General features: G+C 44.5%; 1 protein-coding gene across 4 annotated transcripts in view; it reads left to right on the plus strand.

Moving 5' to 3' along the window:
* The window catches only part of KCTD1 (potassium channel tetramerization domain containing 1), a 212,169-nt gene extending 210,838 nt beyond the window's left edge, over positions 1-1,331 (plus strand). For all 4 annotated transcript variants that reach the window (XM_024984411.1, XM_005224077.5, NM_001080360.2 and 1 more), the window contains exon 5: positions 414-1,331. In XM_024984411.1, coding sequence (XP_024840179.1) covers positions 414-572 — 159 coding nt within the window. In that variant the 3' untranslated portion in view covers positions 573-1,331. The remainder of the gene's footprint in view (positions 1-413) is intronic.
* Positions 1,332-20,251: the final 18,920 nt, after the last annotated feature.

Genomic DNA, 20,251 nt, shown 5'->3' on the forward strand with positions numbered 1-20,251 from the left:
TGAACCCTGTCTTTCTGCCGACAAGATGGCATTGCAGAAAACATGGGATTTGAGGCCAAAGAGACCTGAGTTGGAAACCCAGTTCCATCACTTACTAGGTGTAAGCCTCAGTTTTCTCATCTGTCAAGTGGACCAGCTCCGCCTGTTTTGCCAGGTGGTTGTAATGAGTGAATAACTTGGCACCTGTGGAGCTAGCTTATGACGGCACATTGTAGGTACTAGAAACGTTTGCTCGCTCCCTCCTGCCTTGGAATCCAGAGTCTTTGAAAACAGAAACTCAGAGAGACTTAGGGCTTGGATAAGATGGATTCAAGCTGCGCATGATGTCAAACTGTGGGACAGTCTTTGGGCTGTTTACGTGGCCAAAGGACCTAGCTGGTCGCTAACCAGATGCTTGTCTCGACCCCTCACAGGTCCTCGAGAGGTTGCAGCAAAGAGGATTTGAAGTCGTGGGCTCCTGTGGGGGAGGCGTGGACTCATCTCAGTTCAGCGAATACGTCCTGCGGCGGGAACTGAGGCGGACACCCCGTGGACCCTCTGTCATCCGGATAAAGCAAGAGCCTCTGGACTAGATGGATGTATTTCTTCTGCCAAAAGGAGAAAAACATACACCACAAATAACGCAAACACAAAAAGGGACATTTATGTGCAGTTGGGACAGCAAACTGAGTCCTGGACCTAAAGTTGAATAAAAGACACATTTATATCCAATAGAGACCACACCTGTATTCATATGGGAACAATTGGAATAGTGATATCCTCAAGGTGTAAAAAATATATAAATATATATATATATGTCAAAAGGTAGGAAATGCAAAAAGAAAAAAGGTGGTAGCTACAGTTGGTGCTGTGATGGCCGTGAAGTGTCCTGGGCCTCCCAAGGCCTCTGACCAATAAACAAGCCATGAGCAATGAGGACGAATCTCCTTACGGTTTCCATTGCCAACAGCCATCCATTGTTTCTTTTTCCTTTGTCTTTCTTTTTCCTTTGAAAACAAAAACACCTAGAATCGCATTTCTCTGCATATGGGAAGTTTCATGTCTCTCTTGAGATGGGGGACCGAGCAGAACTTCAAAAAAAAAAAAACTCTCATGAGCACACTGCATTTGAAAGATGCGAGACATGAAATTTTAAATATAGTTTGTACAGAAGTCACACTTTTTTGTCCGCCTCACCGATATGAACATTACTTTGTTTTTAAACTGATCAGTTTTGCAAAGGGGCCAGAATTATTCCTTGTTAGAGTTGCTCCAGTTTGAGTCTGCTGCTTTCCTACAATTTTTCAAATTTTATAATGTATTAAATACAATAAACTCTGTTTAAAAAATAAGGTCTGTGTGAGACACACGTGTTGGGGTGAGGCTGTAGTAAAATGAAATTTTTCTATTGTAAAATTTTCTGTGTGGAGTGTCAGAAAGAGATCCAAAAGCTGAACCCAATGTTGAGATCAAAACCCACTCGAGAATAAGGATGTTGACCCTTGTTCTGAATGGTTCTGTTCCCATTAGTAAGGTTTGGGTCCCATGCTTCTGCATTGGTGAGCAAGATAAACCTTTCTTGCGAGTTTACCAATTCCAGTCAACTCCCAGAGCAAACCGCACTCAAACGTAGCAGCCAAGGGCACCGTTTTATTCTCTCTCCAGATTCTGGGCTCCTTTTGTGTGGACTGGCCTGGCCTGGGCTTCTTGGGCTGCACACGATGTCATCTGGGGCATGGATAGCTATGATGGCCCCCTTGGTGCTGCCAATCCCTGCTGGCTGGCCATGGGCCTCCCCGAGTGGCTTGGGCCCCAGCCAGCCTGGGAGCTGGGTTCTAAGAGGAGGGAAGGAAGCCAAGGTCCCCTGGAAGGCCAGGCCTGCAACTGCTCGATGCACTTCTGCAGGGATGTGTTAATTTAGCAGATACGGAGCCAGCCCCGATTCAAGGAAGGGAGGGGAATGAAACCCATCCTTGGTCACTGGGGAGGCGACCAAGAATTTGTAGCCAACTTGAATCTACCATAACACCTGTCCAAAAGAATCCTCAAAGTAGGGTATTAATGGCTTTGGAAGAAGTAGGGAAAATCTCAGGTTCAGAATGATCAGTTTCTTATCAGCCAGGGAGGTGAGAAACCCGAGATGTCGATACCACTTGGGAATTGAGCCCTCAGCTTTTCCAGCGTAGTAGTGATTCTGGAGGCCCCTCTGTCAGCCCTGCCATCACCTTTCTTCCCCACTTCCTCCTCCTCATTCCAGACCCTCAAAAAGAAACCTGGCGTGACGGATGATAAGATTGACAGGCAAACTATAATGTGTTTCTGCTGCAGAGATGTTCCTGTGGTGATGGGCTATTTCCATCCTGAACTTTCCTTCTTTTTTTAAATTAAAAAGTCTATGCCTGAGGACACTAGTAATGAAAATATCTGTGGCTTCTGAAACTAAAAGTAAGCTGTTAATGGCTCCAATCACCAACCCCCCACCCCGCCCCAAAACACAGAGGCAGCCCAAACACAGAATTACTCTAATGACTGCCAGCCAGGCTTTCACATGTTTCATTTCTCCTTATTTGAGACTATACACCACTGTCTCAGGTGGAGACAGCCAGGGTTGCTCCCACTGGCTGCTTGGTCATCTGCGTCTGCTGAAAGGAGAATGAAATTGCTGTATGATTTTTTACTGGTAATCCACTCTCCGTGGGTAAAATTTCCTAAAAGCAATAAAGCAAAGGCTCCGCTTTGGGACTTTCTGCTGCTTATTGTCATCACTTAACATTTACCCAGCACTCTCTCCGGGCAGTTAGTATTGTCCCAACCAAACCCTGCACGCAATTCTGTGCCCTTTGTTCTTTTCTGAGCTCTTAGGCCCATTTATACAACTCCAACCCAATTGCACATTTTTTTCTACAGAAACTCTGATCTATTTCAACAGAGCAAACACATCACAAGTTATGTTCACAGTTTTAGGCCTTACAGTGAAATAGATTCCTGGATACCAAAGTACTTCAGCAGAGAGCTGGTCAATCAAAATGTAATGGAGTTACAATCTTATTTTTTGCCCTGCATTTAATTATACAATATATATAGTTATCCATATTTCACCTGTTGTCCCAATAAGGATCTTTATGGTGGTGGTGTTTAGTCACTCAGTCGTGTCTGACTCTTTTGCAACCCCTTGGACTGTAGCCCGCCAGGCTCCTCTGTCCATGGGATTTCTCAGGCAAGAATACTGGAGTGAGCAGCCATTCCCTTTTCCCGGGGATCTTCCCAACCCAGAAATCTGCATCTCCTGCATTGGCAGGCAGATTCTTTCCCACTGAGCCACTGGGGGCAGAGTGGGGGGTGGTTAGGCAAGGGTCTGTATAGCTGTTTGTTTTCTCCATAGAGGGTGAGATCAAGGCTCAGGACTGCTTTGACTACTAATGTCTTGTAGACTCTAATTCAGAAAGGTTTCCCCATCTTTTCTTTCTTTCTTTTCCTGTGTTCCATGAGATTGGTTTTGAAGAGAGTAAGTCAGTTGTTCTGGAGTTGGTTGCATAATCTGGATTTGTCTGCTTGGTTCTTCACTGGTAGAGTCAGATTAATTTTTTTGCAAGAAGACTGCATAGCTGATGTTACTTCCTCAATATATCACATCACAAGGGTCTGTCTGGCCCATGATGGTGATGATAAGTTTATTTTTTGTTTTTATTTTTTGCTATTATAGATCTTATTGCATGTCAGTTGTGGTTTCCCTTTGTGGATGGTAATTCTGAACACTCAGTTGAGGTCACAGTCACCAGATTTCTCCAATGTAAAAGCGTCTCTTCCCTGTGTAGTCAACAACTAGTCTATGGGATGAAATTGTGAGATTGGAAATGCCCTGTACTTCATTCACACTTTCACGGAATGGTTTTAACATTCATTCGTAATCTTTTCCTGAATCAGTCATTACCTTGGTGATTATAAAAGTGTACTTCTCAAAAAGCTACTAACCAGGCAAAGAGCTGAGTCCAAAGATGTATGAGAAAATAAGACATCACTTTGGGTGTTAGGGTGACAAACTCAGATGCCTACAAGGGCCAAGTGAGTCACAGGAATCAGGAGGCAGACAGACACCAGCATGTGTGACCGGTTCAAAGGGACAGCCCCGCCTCCACTCCAGCAGGTTCTCCAGCAGAACAAGAGGCCTGTATCCTTAAACCTCTCAATTTCCTGGAAAAACCTGGAAATCTAGATTTTTATGTGCAATCTCTAAATGTATGTGTTAGAATGAACTTTTTTTTTCCCCCAAAATGTACAGACCACGCAAGACATCTGTGCGGTGTGTCACTCTGAATATTATGAAAATAATGAAACGGTTTGAGATAGTCTAGAAAAATTCCATTTAGGTTGTATCATAAGTGATGGCACCAGAACTAAATTGTGTGAGAACATGACTTTTATAACCTCTGGATGTTTAAGGCAAGCTTTTAGTCATAATATCATTTGAGCATAACGATGTAAATCCTGGTGTGTAAATGACAATTGTGACTCAGTCTACCTCCATTCCAGCTTACTCTATGCCAGGCACTGCGCTGGGGTTTTATAGATGTTCTTCAGTCCTTGTAGAAACTCAGTGAAGTTGGCATTATTATCCCAGTTTTACAGATAAGAACACTGGTATGTTAAAAATGCCAAATGCCACAAGACACTTGTAACAACACAAACACACACACACACGCATTTGATAAGTACCTTAGACTCAACTCTTTCTGGTTTTCTAATTTATGCCAAAAAATTATTTTGGGGACTACCCTGGTGGTTCAGTGGTTAAGAATCTGCCTGCAATGCAGGGGGCATGGGTTCAATCCCTGGTCCAGGGACTAAGATCCCACATGCCTTGGGGCAACTAAGCCCGTGTCCTACAACTACAGAAGCCCACACACCCTAGAGCCTATGCTCTGCAACAGGAGAGCCCACTGTAATGGGAAGCCAGTGTCCTGCAACAAGAGAGCAGCCCCCACTTACCACAATTAGAGAAAGCCTGTGCGCGCAGCAACGGAGAGCCTGTGTGTCACAACAAAGAGCCAGTGGCAATCAGTTGACTAATTAATTCAATTAATTAATAAACAAAACCTTTGCTCTGTCATTGGCAGCTTCAGTAAGTTCATTATAAAGGCACTAGACAAAAATCCGGCTGCAGCAACTTACTGTGTGTGCCGTTCAGTCGTGTCTGACTCTTTGAGACCCCACGGGCTATAGCCCGCCAGGCTCCTCTGTCCATGGGATTCTCCAGGCAAGAATACTGGAGTGGGTTGCTTTGCCCTCCTCCACGGAATCTTCCCAACCCAGGGATTGAACCCACGTCTCTTACGTTTCCTGCATTGCGTGCAGATTGATTCTTTACCACTGAGCCACTGGGGAAGCCCTATGTACTGGCTATAGGGTAGAAGTTACTAAGCCCTGAGAAGATGCTGTCTCTGACTTTGTAACCATCAGGGAACAGTTCTCAGAAGTTTACATTGGTTCCAGGTACCCCAAACTTGCCCATTCATAAGACACAAAAAAAGGCACTTATTAAAGCTACTGTATCCAACCCCCACCCCCAGCAGTCCCTGATTCCCCTTCTCCTCACCAATGTCCTGAATCTCAGTCTTGAAGTGATGAACCTGGGAATCTGTATTTTAACAATGCCCATCACAGGCGACTCTCCAATCAGCAAGTTTGGAAAATACTGGGTGAATTTACTGTGTCTGTCAACTTAGACTAAGAATAGTAGATGAGAACCTTCTGGGGGTACTTTTTGACTTGCCTTTTTATGGCTTCATTGATGTTGATTAAACAATAGTTGGCTTCTCCTGTTTGCTTGAAGGGCCAGATTGAATACTCCCAATAGAGTTACTGGGGGTGGGGAAGTACTTTACTGAAATTTAACAGGAGGGTCCTCATCCTTTCCTGCCTAGTCCTGTGGAATTAGTCTACCAGCTACAGAATCCTTTCACTGCCTCTTAACAAGTTATCGGAAGCTTGAATGAACCTTACAGCAGAGAAGTACTGTAGCATCTGCCACCTGTGACAGCAGCTGATGACAGGTGTGCAGGAATCCAACATTTCCCATCTATTTTAATTTGTGTGAGTTTCTTTGAAATGTAAATGAAGCTTTGACCTTCAGAATCTGAAGAAGTCTGTACATCTGTAACTCTAACCATTTTAACACAAAACTCCTTGGCATATGCTTTAAAAATGCCAGATTCAGAGAGCTCAGTCTGACTGTTTCACACGACTTCAGGTTCATTCTCTCTCTCCCTGCCCCGCTCCCCGTTCCCCTTTCTCCCTCACTCTCAGTGTGAAACACAGCATTTCACTCCTCCCAATCTGTTGATCAGATCGTGCTTGTCAGAATTAGGAACAGACAGTACAGCTATTAAATTATACTGTTGGCTAACAGGACTAGGCTTCCCAGGTGGCTCAGTGGTAAAGAATCCAGCTGCCAAGGCAAGAGACCCAAGAGACGTGGGTTCGATCCCTGGGTCAGGAAGATCCCCTGTAGTAGGAAATGCAACCTACGCCAGTATTCTTGCTTGGAGAATTCCATGGACAAATGGGCCTGGTGGGCCACAGTCCATGGGAAGATTCTACAGTCCACAGGGAGTCAGACATGACTGAGTAGCTGAGCACACATACAACAGGACTTAAAAGCCAGAGGAACCTTTGCTGTGCATTCCACTCAAAACTCTGGAACTTGACTCAGAAAGCCTGTTCTGGAAGCTGAAGACCAAATCTTTGTCAGGAAGCCTCCCCTTAGTTGGAAAAGAAGCAAGATCAGTAGGGACAGTTTATTACATCAAATGAGGATGCTCAAAAGGATCATTTGCAGATCTGCAGATTAAATCATCTATTTGATGGCACTGGTTTTTTGGGGGCCACACTGCATGGTTTGTAGGATTTCAGTTCCCTAACCAAGGATTGAACCTTGGGCCCTCGGCAATGAAAGTGCAGAGTCCTAACCACTGGATTGCCAAGGAATTTTCTCCACTGGTTTTCCTATTAGGCAGCAGTAATGGACAGCTGGATTGGCAACAGGAAATGGTGGGAGATGGATTGCCTATGGGCCATAACATTTAAGTTTTGCATCCATTGAAAGTGAAAATGAAAGTCGCTCAGTCGTGTCCAACTCTTTGCGACCCCACGGACTATACAGTCCATGGAATTCTTCAGGCCAGAATACTGGAGTGGGTAGCCTTTCCTTCTCCAAGGGATCTTCCCAACCCAGCGATCGAACCCAGGTCTTCCACCTTGCAGGTGGATTCTTTACCAGCTGAGCCACAAGGGAAGCCCAAGAATACTGGAATAGGTAGACTCTCCCTTTTCCAGCAGATCTTCCTGACCCAGAAATCGAACTGGGATCTCCTGCAATGCAGGTGGATTCTTTACCAACTGAGCTATCAGGGAAGCCATATATTTGAAATGGTATTATATGATTTAAAATATTGTTCTATAGTCATATTCTCAAATATGTGGCCTCTTAATATACATAAATGGGCTTCCCAGGTGGCACTAGTGGCAAAGAACACCCCTTGCCAGTGCAGAAGACAGAGATGTGGGTTCGATACCTGGGTCTGGAAGATCCCCTGGAGGAAGGCATGGCAACCCACAAGTGTTCTTGCCTGGAGAATCCCATGGAAAGAGGAGCCTGGAGTACTATAGTCCATAGGGTCGCAAAGAGTTGGACACGACTAAAGTGACTTAGGACACAGTATATATAAATACCGGAAAATTTGGAATTTTGTTCAGTAGGTTGTGTATTCATGAAAATAATTCAGTTATAGGTCTTACTTTAAGCATAGTAGATGTATTTCTATAACAGAACATTGACCTAGATAGTCTTTTCCTTACTACCATCATAACTGCAAAATCAGAGCTAGTTCCTACAGCTCCGGAGTCGGGGGAGCTACATACACACACCCCAAATCTTTCCTTCCCGTAGCTTTTTGCCTCTCTCCAGTCTGCATTAACCATCTCCACCCCCAATCTTGCTCCTTGGATCTTTTCTTCCAAGCAAAGATACTCAAGTGAAGGATCCAAATACTTCTATACAATCACTAGAAGCTTTTGTGTTAATCTACAAAGAAAATGATTTACCTAAACCAAAAACACTGACAAAGCAGCTGGTATTCCTCGGGTCCATGGGAAAGCTGCATGGCAGTGTGAAGCCAGGTCCCTCACTTCTCGGTTTCTCACCCCAAGGTGTGAACATCTTTTTGGGGGTGTCAGTGCTCCTCTTGGCCTCCTCTTTCTCCCTGGATGATCTCAGCTATAGATGGGTTCCCCATCACCTGTGCTTCAGGCTCAACTTATCCCAGAGCTTCGGGCAGGGTAGCCAGCTGTGAGGATACAGTGACAAGTAAGATATGGTCCTGCCAGTCGACTTCAGTCAGGCAAGTGAATAGCATGTAATCAGATCACTTTAATGTGTTCTGTGATAAGCTATGACAAATGTAGGGTCTGAACAATGTTTCCGTTTTATGATCTAGAACTGATCTTGTTTTTAGCCGTAGCCCTGTCCTTTCTTCCTTTAAATTTCTTATCTCAATTCAGGTGCTTTCTTCCATCCAAACCAGGAATCAATTTCCTGTTCTCCCCACATTAGCTGGTCACCAAGTTCTACAGAAAGTATCTCCTGAGCATTTCTCAAACCAGTCTCTTCCTCTCCATCCCTTTTACTACTTCTCAGTGTCATATTATCAACTCCTCTTGTGCTTGTGCTTAGTCGTTCAGTCATGTCCAACTCTGTGACCCCATGCACTGTAGCCCTCCAGGCACCTCTGTCCATGGGGATTCTCCAGGCAAGAATACTGAAGTGGGTAGCCTTTCCCTTCTCCAGGGGATCTTCCCCACCCAGGGATCAAACCCAGGTCTCCCGCGTTGCAGGCATATTCTTTAACAGCTCAGCCACAAGGGAAGCCCAAGAATACTGGAGTGGGTAGCCTATCCCTTCTCCAACAGATCTTCCCAACCCAGATATCGAACTGGGGTCTTCTGAATTGCAGGCAGATTCTTTACTGTCTGAGCCACAAGAGAAGCATCAACTCCTCTTATGTGGACTATTTCCATAAGGTCTTTTTTTTTAGAATTGTTTTGATGTGGACCATTTTCAAAGTCTTTATTGAATTTGTTACAATATTGCTTCTCTTATTTATGTCCTGGGGTTTTTTGGCCACAATACCTTTGGGAGCTTAGATCCCCAACCAGGGATCGAACCCCTACCCCCTGCATTGGAAGGTCAAGTCCTAACCACTGGACTGCCAGGGAAGTGCATCAATAAGATCTTAATAGGTTTTTTTGGCCAGGAATTGGGTGTGTCACTCCTAAAATGCTTCTTCCACATTGCAGCTTCTCACTCCCCTGATAAAAGCTCAAACATTGCTTCCTCATTGTTTTCAGAGTCCTCTTGTTTCCTTAGTGTGGTATACAAGGCTCTCTGCCCTCTAACTCTCAGCCTGTACAGAAGTACATGAGATTTTAGCTCTCCCCTTTGTCATATTGGATGGATTTCCCAGGTGGCGCTAGTGGTAAAGAACCCACCTGTCAAAGCAGGAGAGATAAGAGATGCAGGTTCGATTCCTGGGTTAGGAAGATCCCCTGGAGGAAGGCATGTCAACTCACTCCAGTATCCTTGCCTGGAAAATCCCATGGACAGAAGAGCTGGGCAGGCTATAGTCCATAGGGTCACACAGATTTGGAGACAACTGAAGCAACTTAGCACACACACATGTGTTGTATTGTTTGAAGTCTCCCTGCTTTGGAATACATACATCCTCTTACCTGCTTAATCACCTTCCCCTCATCCTTGAAGATTCCCTTTACACATTCCCATGTGTCCCTCAGCTGGGCAACCCCTCTAAAGCATCCTATTTGTATTTTAGTATGACATTTATATCACATAACATTGAAATATTTATTTATATGTCTATATCTAATGGCCAAACTTAAGATCATCGATGGGAGAAATCTGACTTATTTATATTTATGTCACACCTGCTGCTGCTACTGCTAAGTCGCTTCAGTCGTGTCCGACTCTGTGCGACCCCATAGACGGCAGCCCACCAGGCTCCCCCGTCCCTGGGATTCTCCAGGCAAGAACACTGGAGTGGGTAAGGGTGCTAAATAAATTATTTGTTGATGACAGATGAAATAAACAAGTGATGTCTATTATGCCTAGAAAAGGCAGAGTCTGTGTCTCATGTTACTAACTGCATCACGTGGACAGATTTTTAATCCTCATAAACACTAGATTAAATGGAGAGATTGTTAATTCTCATAAACACTAGATTAAATGAAAAGTAGATGTAAAGGAATGGACATACAATAGGGAATCCACTATTAGTAATATTAAATTCTTCAAGCACTGTAGGTTTTTTTAAAAAATATTTATTTATTTGGCTGTGTTGGGTCTTAGTTGAGGAACGTGGGCTCTTTGTTGTGCTACGCGATCTTCTCTCTAGTTGCAGTGCTCAGGTTTATTTGCCCCACGGCATGTGAAATCTTAGTGCCCCCACCAGGAATCAAATCCAAATCCCCTGCGTTGGAAAGTGGATTCTTAACCACTGGACCACCAGGGAAGTCCTCCCACTACTGGTGTTTAAATGTGGACTTCAGATTTTGCCCAATTAAAAGTCTTGGAGGACTTCCACATTTGACCAAGATGGAGTAACAAATTTACTCTCCCACCTGAAACAACTGAAAAATCAAACCAAATACACGAAACAGAGGTTTTCAAGACACTAGCTACCAGGCAGTAGAGGACAATGAGGTCTGAGAGGTAGAAAACAAACAAGGCGATCCCTACAGTGGCCCAGGCTAACAGCAGGCATCATACAGGGAAAGGGCAGCCCAGGCAGAAGCCAGTGGTCTTCTTGAGTTGAGAGTTGGAAGCCAAGAAATCTAGAATTTATGGAGCAGAGTAATGGAAAGCAGAGAGCTACACACAGAGAGAGAAAACCAAAGAACTGAAGAGGGTCTTCAGCTGAGTACTGATCAGTGCCTGTGGCTGAGGAAACTGCCCGAGGCTAAGTAAAGACCATGTAGAAGGATTAGAAAAACTATTGCAGACGCAGAGCCAACGAAAGTTCCTATTCCCACCAGTCAGTGTGGAAAACCTCGTAATTAATGGCATATTGGCTAGAATATTAGAATGCCTTAGTGGTAGGAAAAAATTAGCCATAAACTAAACATAGCTCTGATCTCACCTAGCAAAGCTTAAAACCAAACCCCAAAGGGATCAAACTATTTGCAAGTAACTCAACCTCAATGCTAAAACAAGTTCAAGAATATTTATAGGAATACAAATATATCCAGCACCCAACAAGGTAAAATTCACAATGTCTGGCATCTAATAAAAAATTACTAGGCATGCAAAGAAGCAGGAAAATTCAACTCATGGTAAGAAGAAAAATCAATCTATCTAAACCACCCAAGAAATGATAAAGATGATAGAATTAGTTGACAAAGACATTGTTGTTTGGTCACTAAGTTGTGTCTGACTTTTTTTGACCCCATGAACTGTAGCTCGCCAGATTCCTCTGTCCATGGGATTTCCCAGGCAAGAATACTGAAGTAGGTTGCTATTTCCTTCTCTGACAAGGACATTAAACTATATTCCATATGTCCAAGAAACTAAAGTGAAAACTGAACATGTTAACTGGTGACATGGGAAACATAAAAAAGAACAAAGTCAGATTTCCAGAAAGAAATGTTATCATGCCTGAAAACCAGACCTGATAGAATTAGTAGCAGATTACACACTAGAGAAGAAAAAATTAGCGAACTTGAAGATAGAGCAATAGAAACTATCTAAAATGAAACATGGCTTTCTTAAAAGGCTGAGACAAAATGAACAGGGCATTGCTGAGCTGTGGGGCAACTTCAGCCAGCCTACTAGAAATGCAACTGGAGTCTCTATTCAGGAGCATGGGGAGAGAAACAGAAAAGTACTTGAAGATAATGGTTAAATATTTTCCAAGTCTGAAGATGACTGTCAACCCACAGACCCAAGAAGCTCAGTGAACTCCGAGGAAAAGAAACTCCAGCCAGATAGTCGGTACCAGGGATGAGCCAAAGAGTAAATGGATGACGGAGCCCACATTCCAGCCAGGTCTGGCCACCTGTCACACCCAGGTCCCACAGACTCTGTGGGGTTCTGGGAGGCTCACCAGATTGATAAACAGGTTGGACGAGGCTTGTGTGAAAATTTCCTGGGCCCCTGAAAGTATCTCTAACAGGTTGAATTACCCTCCAAATTACACGTTTGCAACCCAAACACTTCCCAGCAGTACTTTTAGGTTGAAAAATAAATTATATTTTGTTCCTCTGTAAGTGAATTATAATAAATTTTTTAAAAAACACTCCTTTTTTTTGACAAACCATCTGACTTTCAAAATTAACTTTTTAAAATAGATTGTTAAATTCTGTATTTCTTTTAAACTAAGAGCATTTGCCAGAAAGTCAAAAATAATTAGGGCTTGTATTTCAAAGATGCTCTATGTGTGGCAACATGCTGGAACACTGGCTGCATTAGCTTGAGGTTGGGCTGCCTTCTCTTAAGTATCAGGAAGTAACTATAGGGTTAAATAGAGCGATGCAATAGGGGGTGGAGGAAAGAGACTAAACAGTCTGATCTTTCCCGCTGCCTCTCCAGTCTGAATGCGCTGATAAATGAGTTCACCTACCACACAAAATAGCCTTTGTTTTATTCGGTAGCTTACTGGCTTTCCACGGCTAAGGAGAGAGGTAATAATGGTTTGCCTTAACTTGCCTACTCTCCACTGGAGCTTTTCATTTTTAGGCTTATAATACAGCAAAAACAGTTCTTGAAATTAGCCAAATTAGCCCTTATTTCAGTGTTAACCCACCCTTGCCTCAGCTTTCATCTGAAAATATTCAAACCTACAGAAAAGTTGAAGCAATAGTACAAGTAATACCCCACACTCTTCAGTTAGATTCATCAGTTAACACTTCACCACATCTGCCCTTCCCACTTGTCTCACTGTGTGTGTGGTTTCTGATGAACCATTTGAAGATAAATTGCAACCATCACGTCAATCCACCCCTAAGTACTTCAGCATGGTATCTCCTAAGAAAAAGAACATACTCCTACATAGCTCTCAAGAAACGTAACATTGATGCCATATCTCACATGCAGAAACAGACACCCACTCTGATCTTGACCTCCAACAGGCTGGGAATCCTGTAACCAAATGAAGAACTCGCCATTAGTCCAGTGAAACTGCATGGGATTGGTGTCTCTCCTTCATCCCCGCCCCACGGGTGCCTTGGCAATCCTTGTCTGTCTCCAGGAAGCTCTTTGCCCTCTTTCTAGTCTTAGTTGTGAGAATTCTGTGAGCGTGGCAATTGCCAAAATCATGGCTCCCCGCCCACTGATGCCCGCCCAGTGGAAGTATGGACACAGAATTTGTTTTTTTGCCAGGCAAAAGGGAAACGCAGCGGGCTAGCGCCTCAAGAAGTGTGCCCCACTTTCTCAGGAATAGGGAGGGGTTTTACATCCTCATGAAGGTCTTGCTTTTTTGTTTTTCTCCTGCCAATTTTCAAAACAGCCACAGCTGGCTCAGGCAACTCATCAATCGGGTCTGGTGTCCCTGAAGTTATCGGCCTATGACCTTCTTTCTGAAATGCAGGATGCTACAAGAGAGTGTAGGGGGAGAAGAAGGCCAGGTGCTGAGTATAATCTATATGGAGTCAGAGAGTAATTAGCTTGGTGAAGGACAAGGCCAGCTCCAAGTGTATGTTAGTGCGTGCACACGTGTTTACTTGCTCAGTCGTGTCTGACTCTGCGGTCCCATGGACTGCAGCCCGCCAAGCTCCACTGCCCATGGGGATTCTCTAGGCAAGAATACAGGAGTGGGTTGCCATGCCCTTCTCCAAGGAATCTTATTGACCCAGGAATCAAACAAGGGTCTTCTGCATTGCAGGCAGATTCTTTACTGTCTGAGCCACCAGGGAAGCCCTAGATTACTGGAGTGGTTTGCTGTGCCCTCCTCCAGGGGATCTTCCCAACCCAGGAATCAAACTGGGTTCTCCTGCATGGCAGCCGGATTCTTTACCATCTGAGCTACCAGGGAAGCCCGTTTGTTTGTTAGTAGTAACAGCTAAAGAATAGCCAAAATTGTTTAACTCTTGGAAGCCTGTTTGGCTATGTGCCAAAGGCTGTTCACTCATTTCTGTTTGGCTGAAACATGGCCTGTCCGTTTTCCTTCAAGTCACAGATGTCCTTGTCCCACTGAAACACCATCAAAGTTTCCTCTCCAGGAGGACGCCCATCTACTAATCGGTGTTCTGCGGATCAGCTGTCTTTCCCTAGACGTCACCCTCGATGTCACTTAGCAGGATGCGGACCCCGCTACTGCCCCTGCTCTCCCCAGGCCACAGAAAGCAGTGCCCTGTTGGCCAAAGAAATAAATGATACATCCCAGGAAACGTGGAAGCCGCCTCAGTGGGGCTTTTCAGACAGTTAAGGTGGTTCTTGCCAGTGAAATCGTGGGGAGGGGGGAGTGCCTCACAACACCCAAGTCCAACAAGCTTGGTGGGGCGGCAGACTTGAGAAGCCTCACGTGGGAGGTTCTGCAGTCTCTTTCCTGCTGCTCCTCCTCAATCTCTCCTTAATTTTCTGCTGCTGAAAGAAAAGTAAGAAGTGAAATAAAATGTACCAAAACGGACTCAGAGAAACTGGGAGTCCTAACCAGAGCAACACTTACAGACTCACACTGGGCTTTTTCTAACTATTAGCACTGCCAATGGCATCATCTGACAAGCAGTGCTTGAAATAAGAAAGGAGGAGGAAGGGAGGTTCCTTCTCTTACTTGATGGACACTAAGTCAGAACAGGGGCTGGTGTGCCAGGCACGGGGCGAGGCACCAAGGATGCAGGCAGAAGGAGACGGTGTCCTGCCTTTCAGGAGATGCACCCAGCAAGACAGGCAGGAGGCTGATCATACAGCAGCAGAGTTAATAGATGCCCTGACGGGGGCTCGTGCAGACTGCCCTGGGGGACACAGAGGAGGGGACAACTCAGTCACCCCAGGGAAGCCTGAGAAGACTTTGCGGCAGCTTGGTGATCCCACCAGAAAGAAGGGGGAGCGGGAGTGGGAAGCAGAGCATCTTCCAGGCAGTGACAGAGAGTTTGCAAAGCACAGAGGCTCGAACAAGCAAGATGCCAGTGTACTAAGAATAGCATTTCCCGGGGGGCAGAAGCAGGGGCAGGAAAGAGAGCTTCTAGAGCGGCCTGGGGAAGCTAGGATCAGAGCACATTTTACTGTAGATAGCCAGGCTCCACCTAGTGACTCAGAATTCCTGGGGTGGGGCCCCAGGAATCTACCTCCGGGTGACCTTGGGGCCCGGTGCCCTGTGTGGGAACCAGCCATAGGCAACAAGGAATCAGTGACATTTTAAATCCTAAGAGTGATGCAACTAGACTTGTTTTTAAGAAATACTTTTTTTTTTTTCTTTTGGTGACAGAATGGAGAAGGAAGTAGATCAGGCAGAGACCGAGAAATAAATCAGGAGATTATTCCAGCTGTCTCATGGAGCTCTGATAAATGAAAGCAATTGGAAGGTAGAAGAGGGGGTAAATTCAGGAGATATTTCCAAGGCAGAAACAACAGAACTTGATGAGCAATTAGATGTGGGTGGTGAAGGAGAGAAAAGAATCGAGGATAATTCCGAAGTTTCTAACTCAGGTTCTTAAGGATTGGGGAGCCCTGAAGAGAAAGATGGAATGGAGGCCAAGCAGAAGCTTGTATTCGTAGGCAGGTAAAGGGGATTCTAAACAGGGTTTGGTTTTGAGCATGTGATGGGGAGGTGCCTGAGGGCAACCGGAGGTCCAGACTCGGGGGTAGGGGGGTCAGTCCTGCGGGGAAGAGCTGAGCTTGAACACGTGGCTTTGGAGGGGTGACTCACAAGAAACTGCCCACGAAGCCCAGGGAGGGCCTGTAGATGGGATGTGGTCACCACATTATAGAGAGGCCACCAACATTTAGGGGTATTTGGAGACTCAGAAGGAAAGCCGAAGGAATAGAGACACAGACGTAGAGAAGAGACCTGTGGACACAACGGGGGAAGGAGAGGGCGGGATGAATTGAGAGAGTCGCATTCACATATATACAGTACCATGTGTAAGAGAGAAAGCTAGCGGAAAAAGGTTATAGAGCGCAGGGAACTCAACTCCCTGTTGTGTGATGACCTAGAGGGGTGAGACGTGGCGGGGGCGCGGGGCTGGGGGGGGAAGAAGGCTCAAGAGGTAGGGGATCTTTGTACACATGCAGCTGATTCACATTGCTGTACAGCAGAAACCAACACAACATTGTAAAGCAATTCTCCTCCAATTAAAAAAAATTAAAAGAAACAGCCAAGAGGGAGGATGAGAAACAGTGTGAGATGGGGTGGGAAACTGGGGTGAAGAAAGAGTTTCAAAGAACAGAATGAATGTGTCCAGTGTCGGAGCAAGGTCCGGCAGGTATGGTAACTGCAAGACCACGGCTGACCCTAGAGAAATCCATCGTGAAGTTCTGGGCCCTGAAACTAGACCACAGCAGGCTGAGAAAGGACTCAGAGGCAGGGAGGGAAAGACACTGATTGTCCATTATTCTTTTTAAGAACTTGTGAAGGAAAAGGGAGCTCAGGGAGCAACCAGAAGGAAATGGCAGAGTGATACCCAGAGGTCTTTTTCTTTTTGGAACTCTTTACTGTATTAACATGGCATGCCAGAACATGAACCATTTGATATAGTTATTGTTTCCTACATTCTGTAGACCAAGAATTACAAGAAATATTTTCTATCCCAGCAATTCCTAAGATAGGGGCTCAGCGAGTTAGAGTGATTCTATTTTTTCAGTTGGAATACTTGAGAGCCATATCTACTCATATCACTTCATATTCTCGCAGTGAAAAAAAATTAATACCAGGGTTACAAGTGAGCTTACTTAGGAAAAGGGATGTAAATGATAAAGATGAGGCTCAAAATCCATGTTCTTTGCATAAATCTCACATCACAAATGTGTTGTTCTGAGCAGAATATGACCCATTTAATCCTCACAACAGTTCAATAATAATGTAAATAACAGCAAACACTTATACAGTGTTTATTACATTCCAGGCGATACCCTAAGTGCCTCAATATATAAACCTAATCATTGTAACTTGGGTATACATTCATACGAATATATGAAATATATTTTCCTTGTTTTTGCTGTTTTGGTAATATGAACTGAAAGAAGAAATATTAATACCACAAAGGAAGACCCCCTAACCAATGAAATCTGAAATATATAGTAAGTGCTTTTCCCTCCTTTCTTCTTCATCTTAGATGCTGGTACTAAACTTCCCAGAGTCACGACTGTAAATAAACTTTATGCCCTTCTTATTTGTTTCTAGGATGAGGGGAGGATAACATCTTTTCCTTTCTTATGTGACTTTCTTTGAAAATATGCATATGAAGTTCCTCAAAACAAAAATTTTACCCTTGAAAGAAAAAAAAAAAAAAAAAAAACATCATGTCCGACTCTTTGCAACGCTTTGGACTCTAGCCCGCCAGGCTCCCCTGTCCATGGGATTCTCCAGGCAAGAATACTGTAGTGGGTTGCCATTCCCTTTTCCAGGGAATCTTCCTGACCAAAGGATAGAACCTGGGTTTCCCGAATTGCAGGCTGATTCTTTACCATCTGAGCCACCTGAGAAGGCCTATGAAAAAAAATACTATTGCCCAAAACAATACCTGAAAAAATATTTTTCAAAGATACTATTATTATCCCATTTTATACATAAGGCAACTGTAGCTAAGAGAACCTAAGAAACCCACTCAAGTTCACAAGGTTAGGTAGTGATGGTGAATTTTTTTTAATGATTTTGTCATATTGAGAAATTAAGGGAAACGGCTAAACATGAAAGTTAAAAACACAAAAGGGCCAGAGCCAGAAACAATCCAAATGTCTTCTAATGAGAAAGTTGGTAAACAAATTTTAGCTTATTCCAACAACAAAATATAGTAATCAAAAAGAACGAACTACAGGTACACGCAAGAACACAAATGGATTGCAAAAACGTTATGTTGAGTGAAAAATTGAGCAACCAAAGGAATCCATACTGTATGGATCCATGTATGTGAGGCTCCAAAACTGGCCAAGCTAGTTTCCAGTGATGGAAGTTGGAATAGTAATGACTCTAGCTAGGGTGGAGGCAAGGGGATGGGGGCTCAAAGGAAATTTCTGGGGTAATGAAAATGTTTCCTATGAAGGTGGTCATCCCAAATGTAGTCATATCTAAATAAACTTTACTTTATTATCATTTTTATTATTTTTAAGCCTAGAGTACAGCACTTGATAGTCCCAGGTGATCTCCCATCCAAGTTCTAACCAGGCCCGACCCTGCTTAGCTTCTGAGATCAGACTAGATCAGGTGCATAAGGGGTGGTAAGGCCAATAGGAAAATGTCCAGAGCTAACTGATGAACCAAAGCCAGGGAGCAGGCTGAAGGGCTTGGTTTGAAACCAGAGATGCAGGCTTAGCTCCAGACAAGCCTCTAAGTCCTAAGAAGGAGGACCTGTGAGCTCAGGGCCTGGGCAAGGGCCAGCTGGGGGGCTGGCATCCGAGGCTCATGTGTCATTTCAGCTGGAGGGTTGAGCAGGGGATAATTCTTTTCCAAGCTCAGAGGTTCTTGGGTTAAGGACATGAGGGCCGGAAGAGAATCCCCTCTTTATAGATAAGGACCCTGTGAGTTTTATTCATGGTCCCACAGCTGATTACCCACACAGCTGGGATTAGCACTTAGTTCTTTCAGCATCAATAGGATAAGAGGCAACTGGAGGAGTATTGTCAGTCTCGTCTCCTCAGCTAATGAGGGCTCTGACCCCGGCTTACGCAAAGCAAGGATTTCTGGTCGTTTCCTTCATTTAATAGACATTAATTAATCACCTCCCATTGACCAAGTGCTTTTAGGTACCGAAGATCCAAAAATAAAAAGCCACTGCCCCGTCCTCAGGGAACACAAGGTTGGTTAGGGGAGGCCCACGGGAATAGACAACACACTATAGTATGAAAAGCATTAAGAGGAAGGAGGGGATAAAAGTGACCAGTCGAAAAATTCTGCTGAAGTTCTGGGTTGCAAAGTCTTCATGTGTGCTCAGTCACTCAGTCGGGTGCAGCTCTTTGCAACTCCGTGGACTGTTGCCCACCAGGCTCCTCTGTCCAAGGGGATTTCCCAGGCAAGAATACTGGAGTGGGCTGCTGTTTCTTTAAGCTTCTGAGAGGATGGGGGAGGCTGAGGATGGGGAAACTGAGGGAGGAGTTTAAGAATAAAATGATGGGACTTCCCTAATGGTCCAGTGGTTAAGAATCCATCTTGCAATGCAGGGGATGCCAGTTTGATCCCTCATGGAGGAACTAAGATCCCACTTCTCACAGGGCTACTAAGCCCACGCATCTGGAACCCATGCAACACAACTGGAGAGCCCTGGTACCACCATAAAAAAGCCTGCATGATGCAATTAAGATGTGATGCAGACAAATAAATAAATATTTAAAAAAAATAAAGCTGCCTATCTCTATTTTTTAAAAAAAGAATAAAATCGGGGAAGCCCATCTGCAAAGACCTGAGACCCTGCCCCCTCTTCCTCCCCACCCAAGACTCCAGGCCCCCAAGGCAGCCCTTAGCCAAATGCACCAGCCAAATGGACCTATCACATCCATTAATGCCCAAAGTGCCCACCAAGAAACTGATTTATATACACCCCCCCAAAATAAATCCAACAGAAGCAGGACCTTATTCTACAGTTAGCATGTTCACGATGGAGTTAAGACTGAGTTTTGGTGAGTGGAAACCTGCTATTTTTAAGCACGTTGCAACCAGCAAAATGGTCTTAGAACAGTCACCTAAACCAGTTCCACAGGCAGCAATCCTGGCAGGAACCTGCAGGTTTTATCAACCACTATCTCCTGAATTCAAGAAACACGCACACTGGCTGAAAGGCAGGCTACGGCTCCGCCAGTGATGGATAGCAAAGCGAAGGCAGCACTAATGAAAAATTAATGAAAGCAGTTACTTCCATAAGAAAAATGATCTGTTCTCTCCCACCTTTTGTATTGATTTTTGACCAGTCCTGTAATTGGAACTGTATAATTTTATCCTAAGGTAAAGGCAGGCAGAAGGGCAGAGCGTGGGAGGCTTTCCGCCACTTGGCCAAGCTTCACCCTGGGAGAATAGTCCACGTGCAAATCCCCATCTCTGTAATGGAAACCTGATCCTCCCCA

Source organism: Bos taurus, chromosome 24 (genome assembly GCF_002263795.3).
Source record: "Bos taurus isolate L1 Dominette 01449 registration number 42190680 breed Hereford chromosome 24, ARS-UCD2.0, whole genome shotgun sequence".
Lineage (NCBI taxonomy): Eukaryota > Metazoa > Chordata > Mammalia > Artiodactyla > Bovidae > Bos > Bos taurus.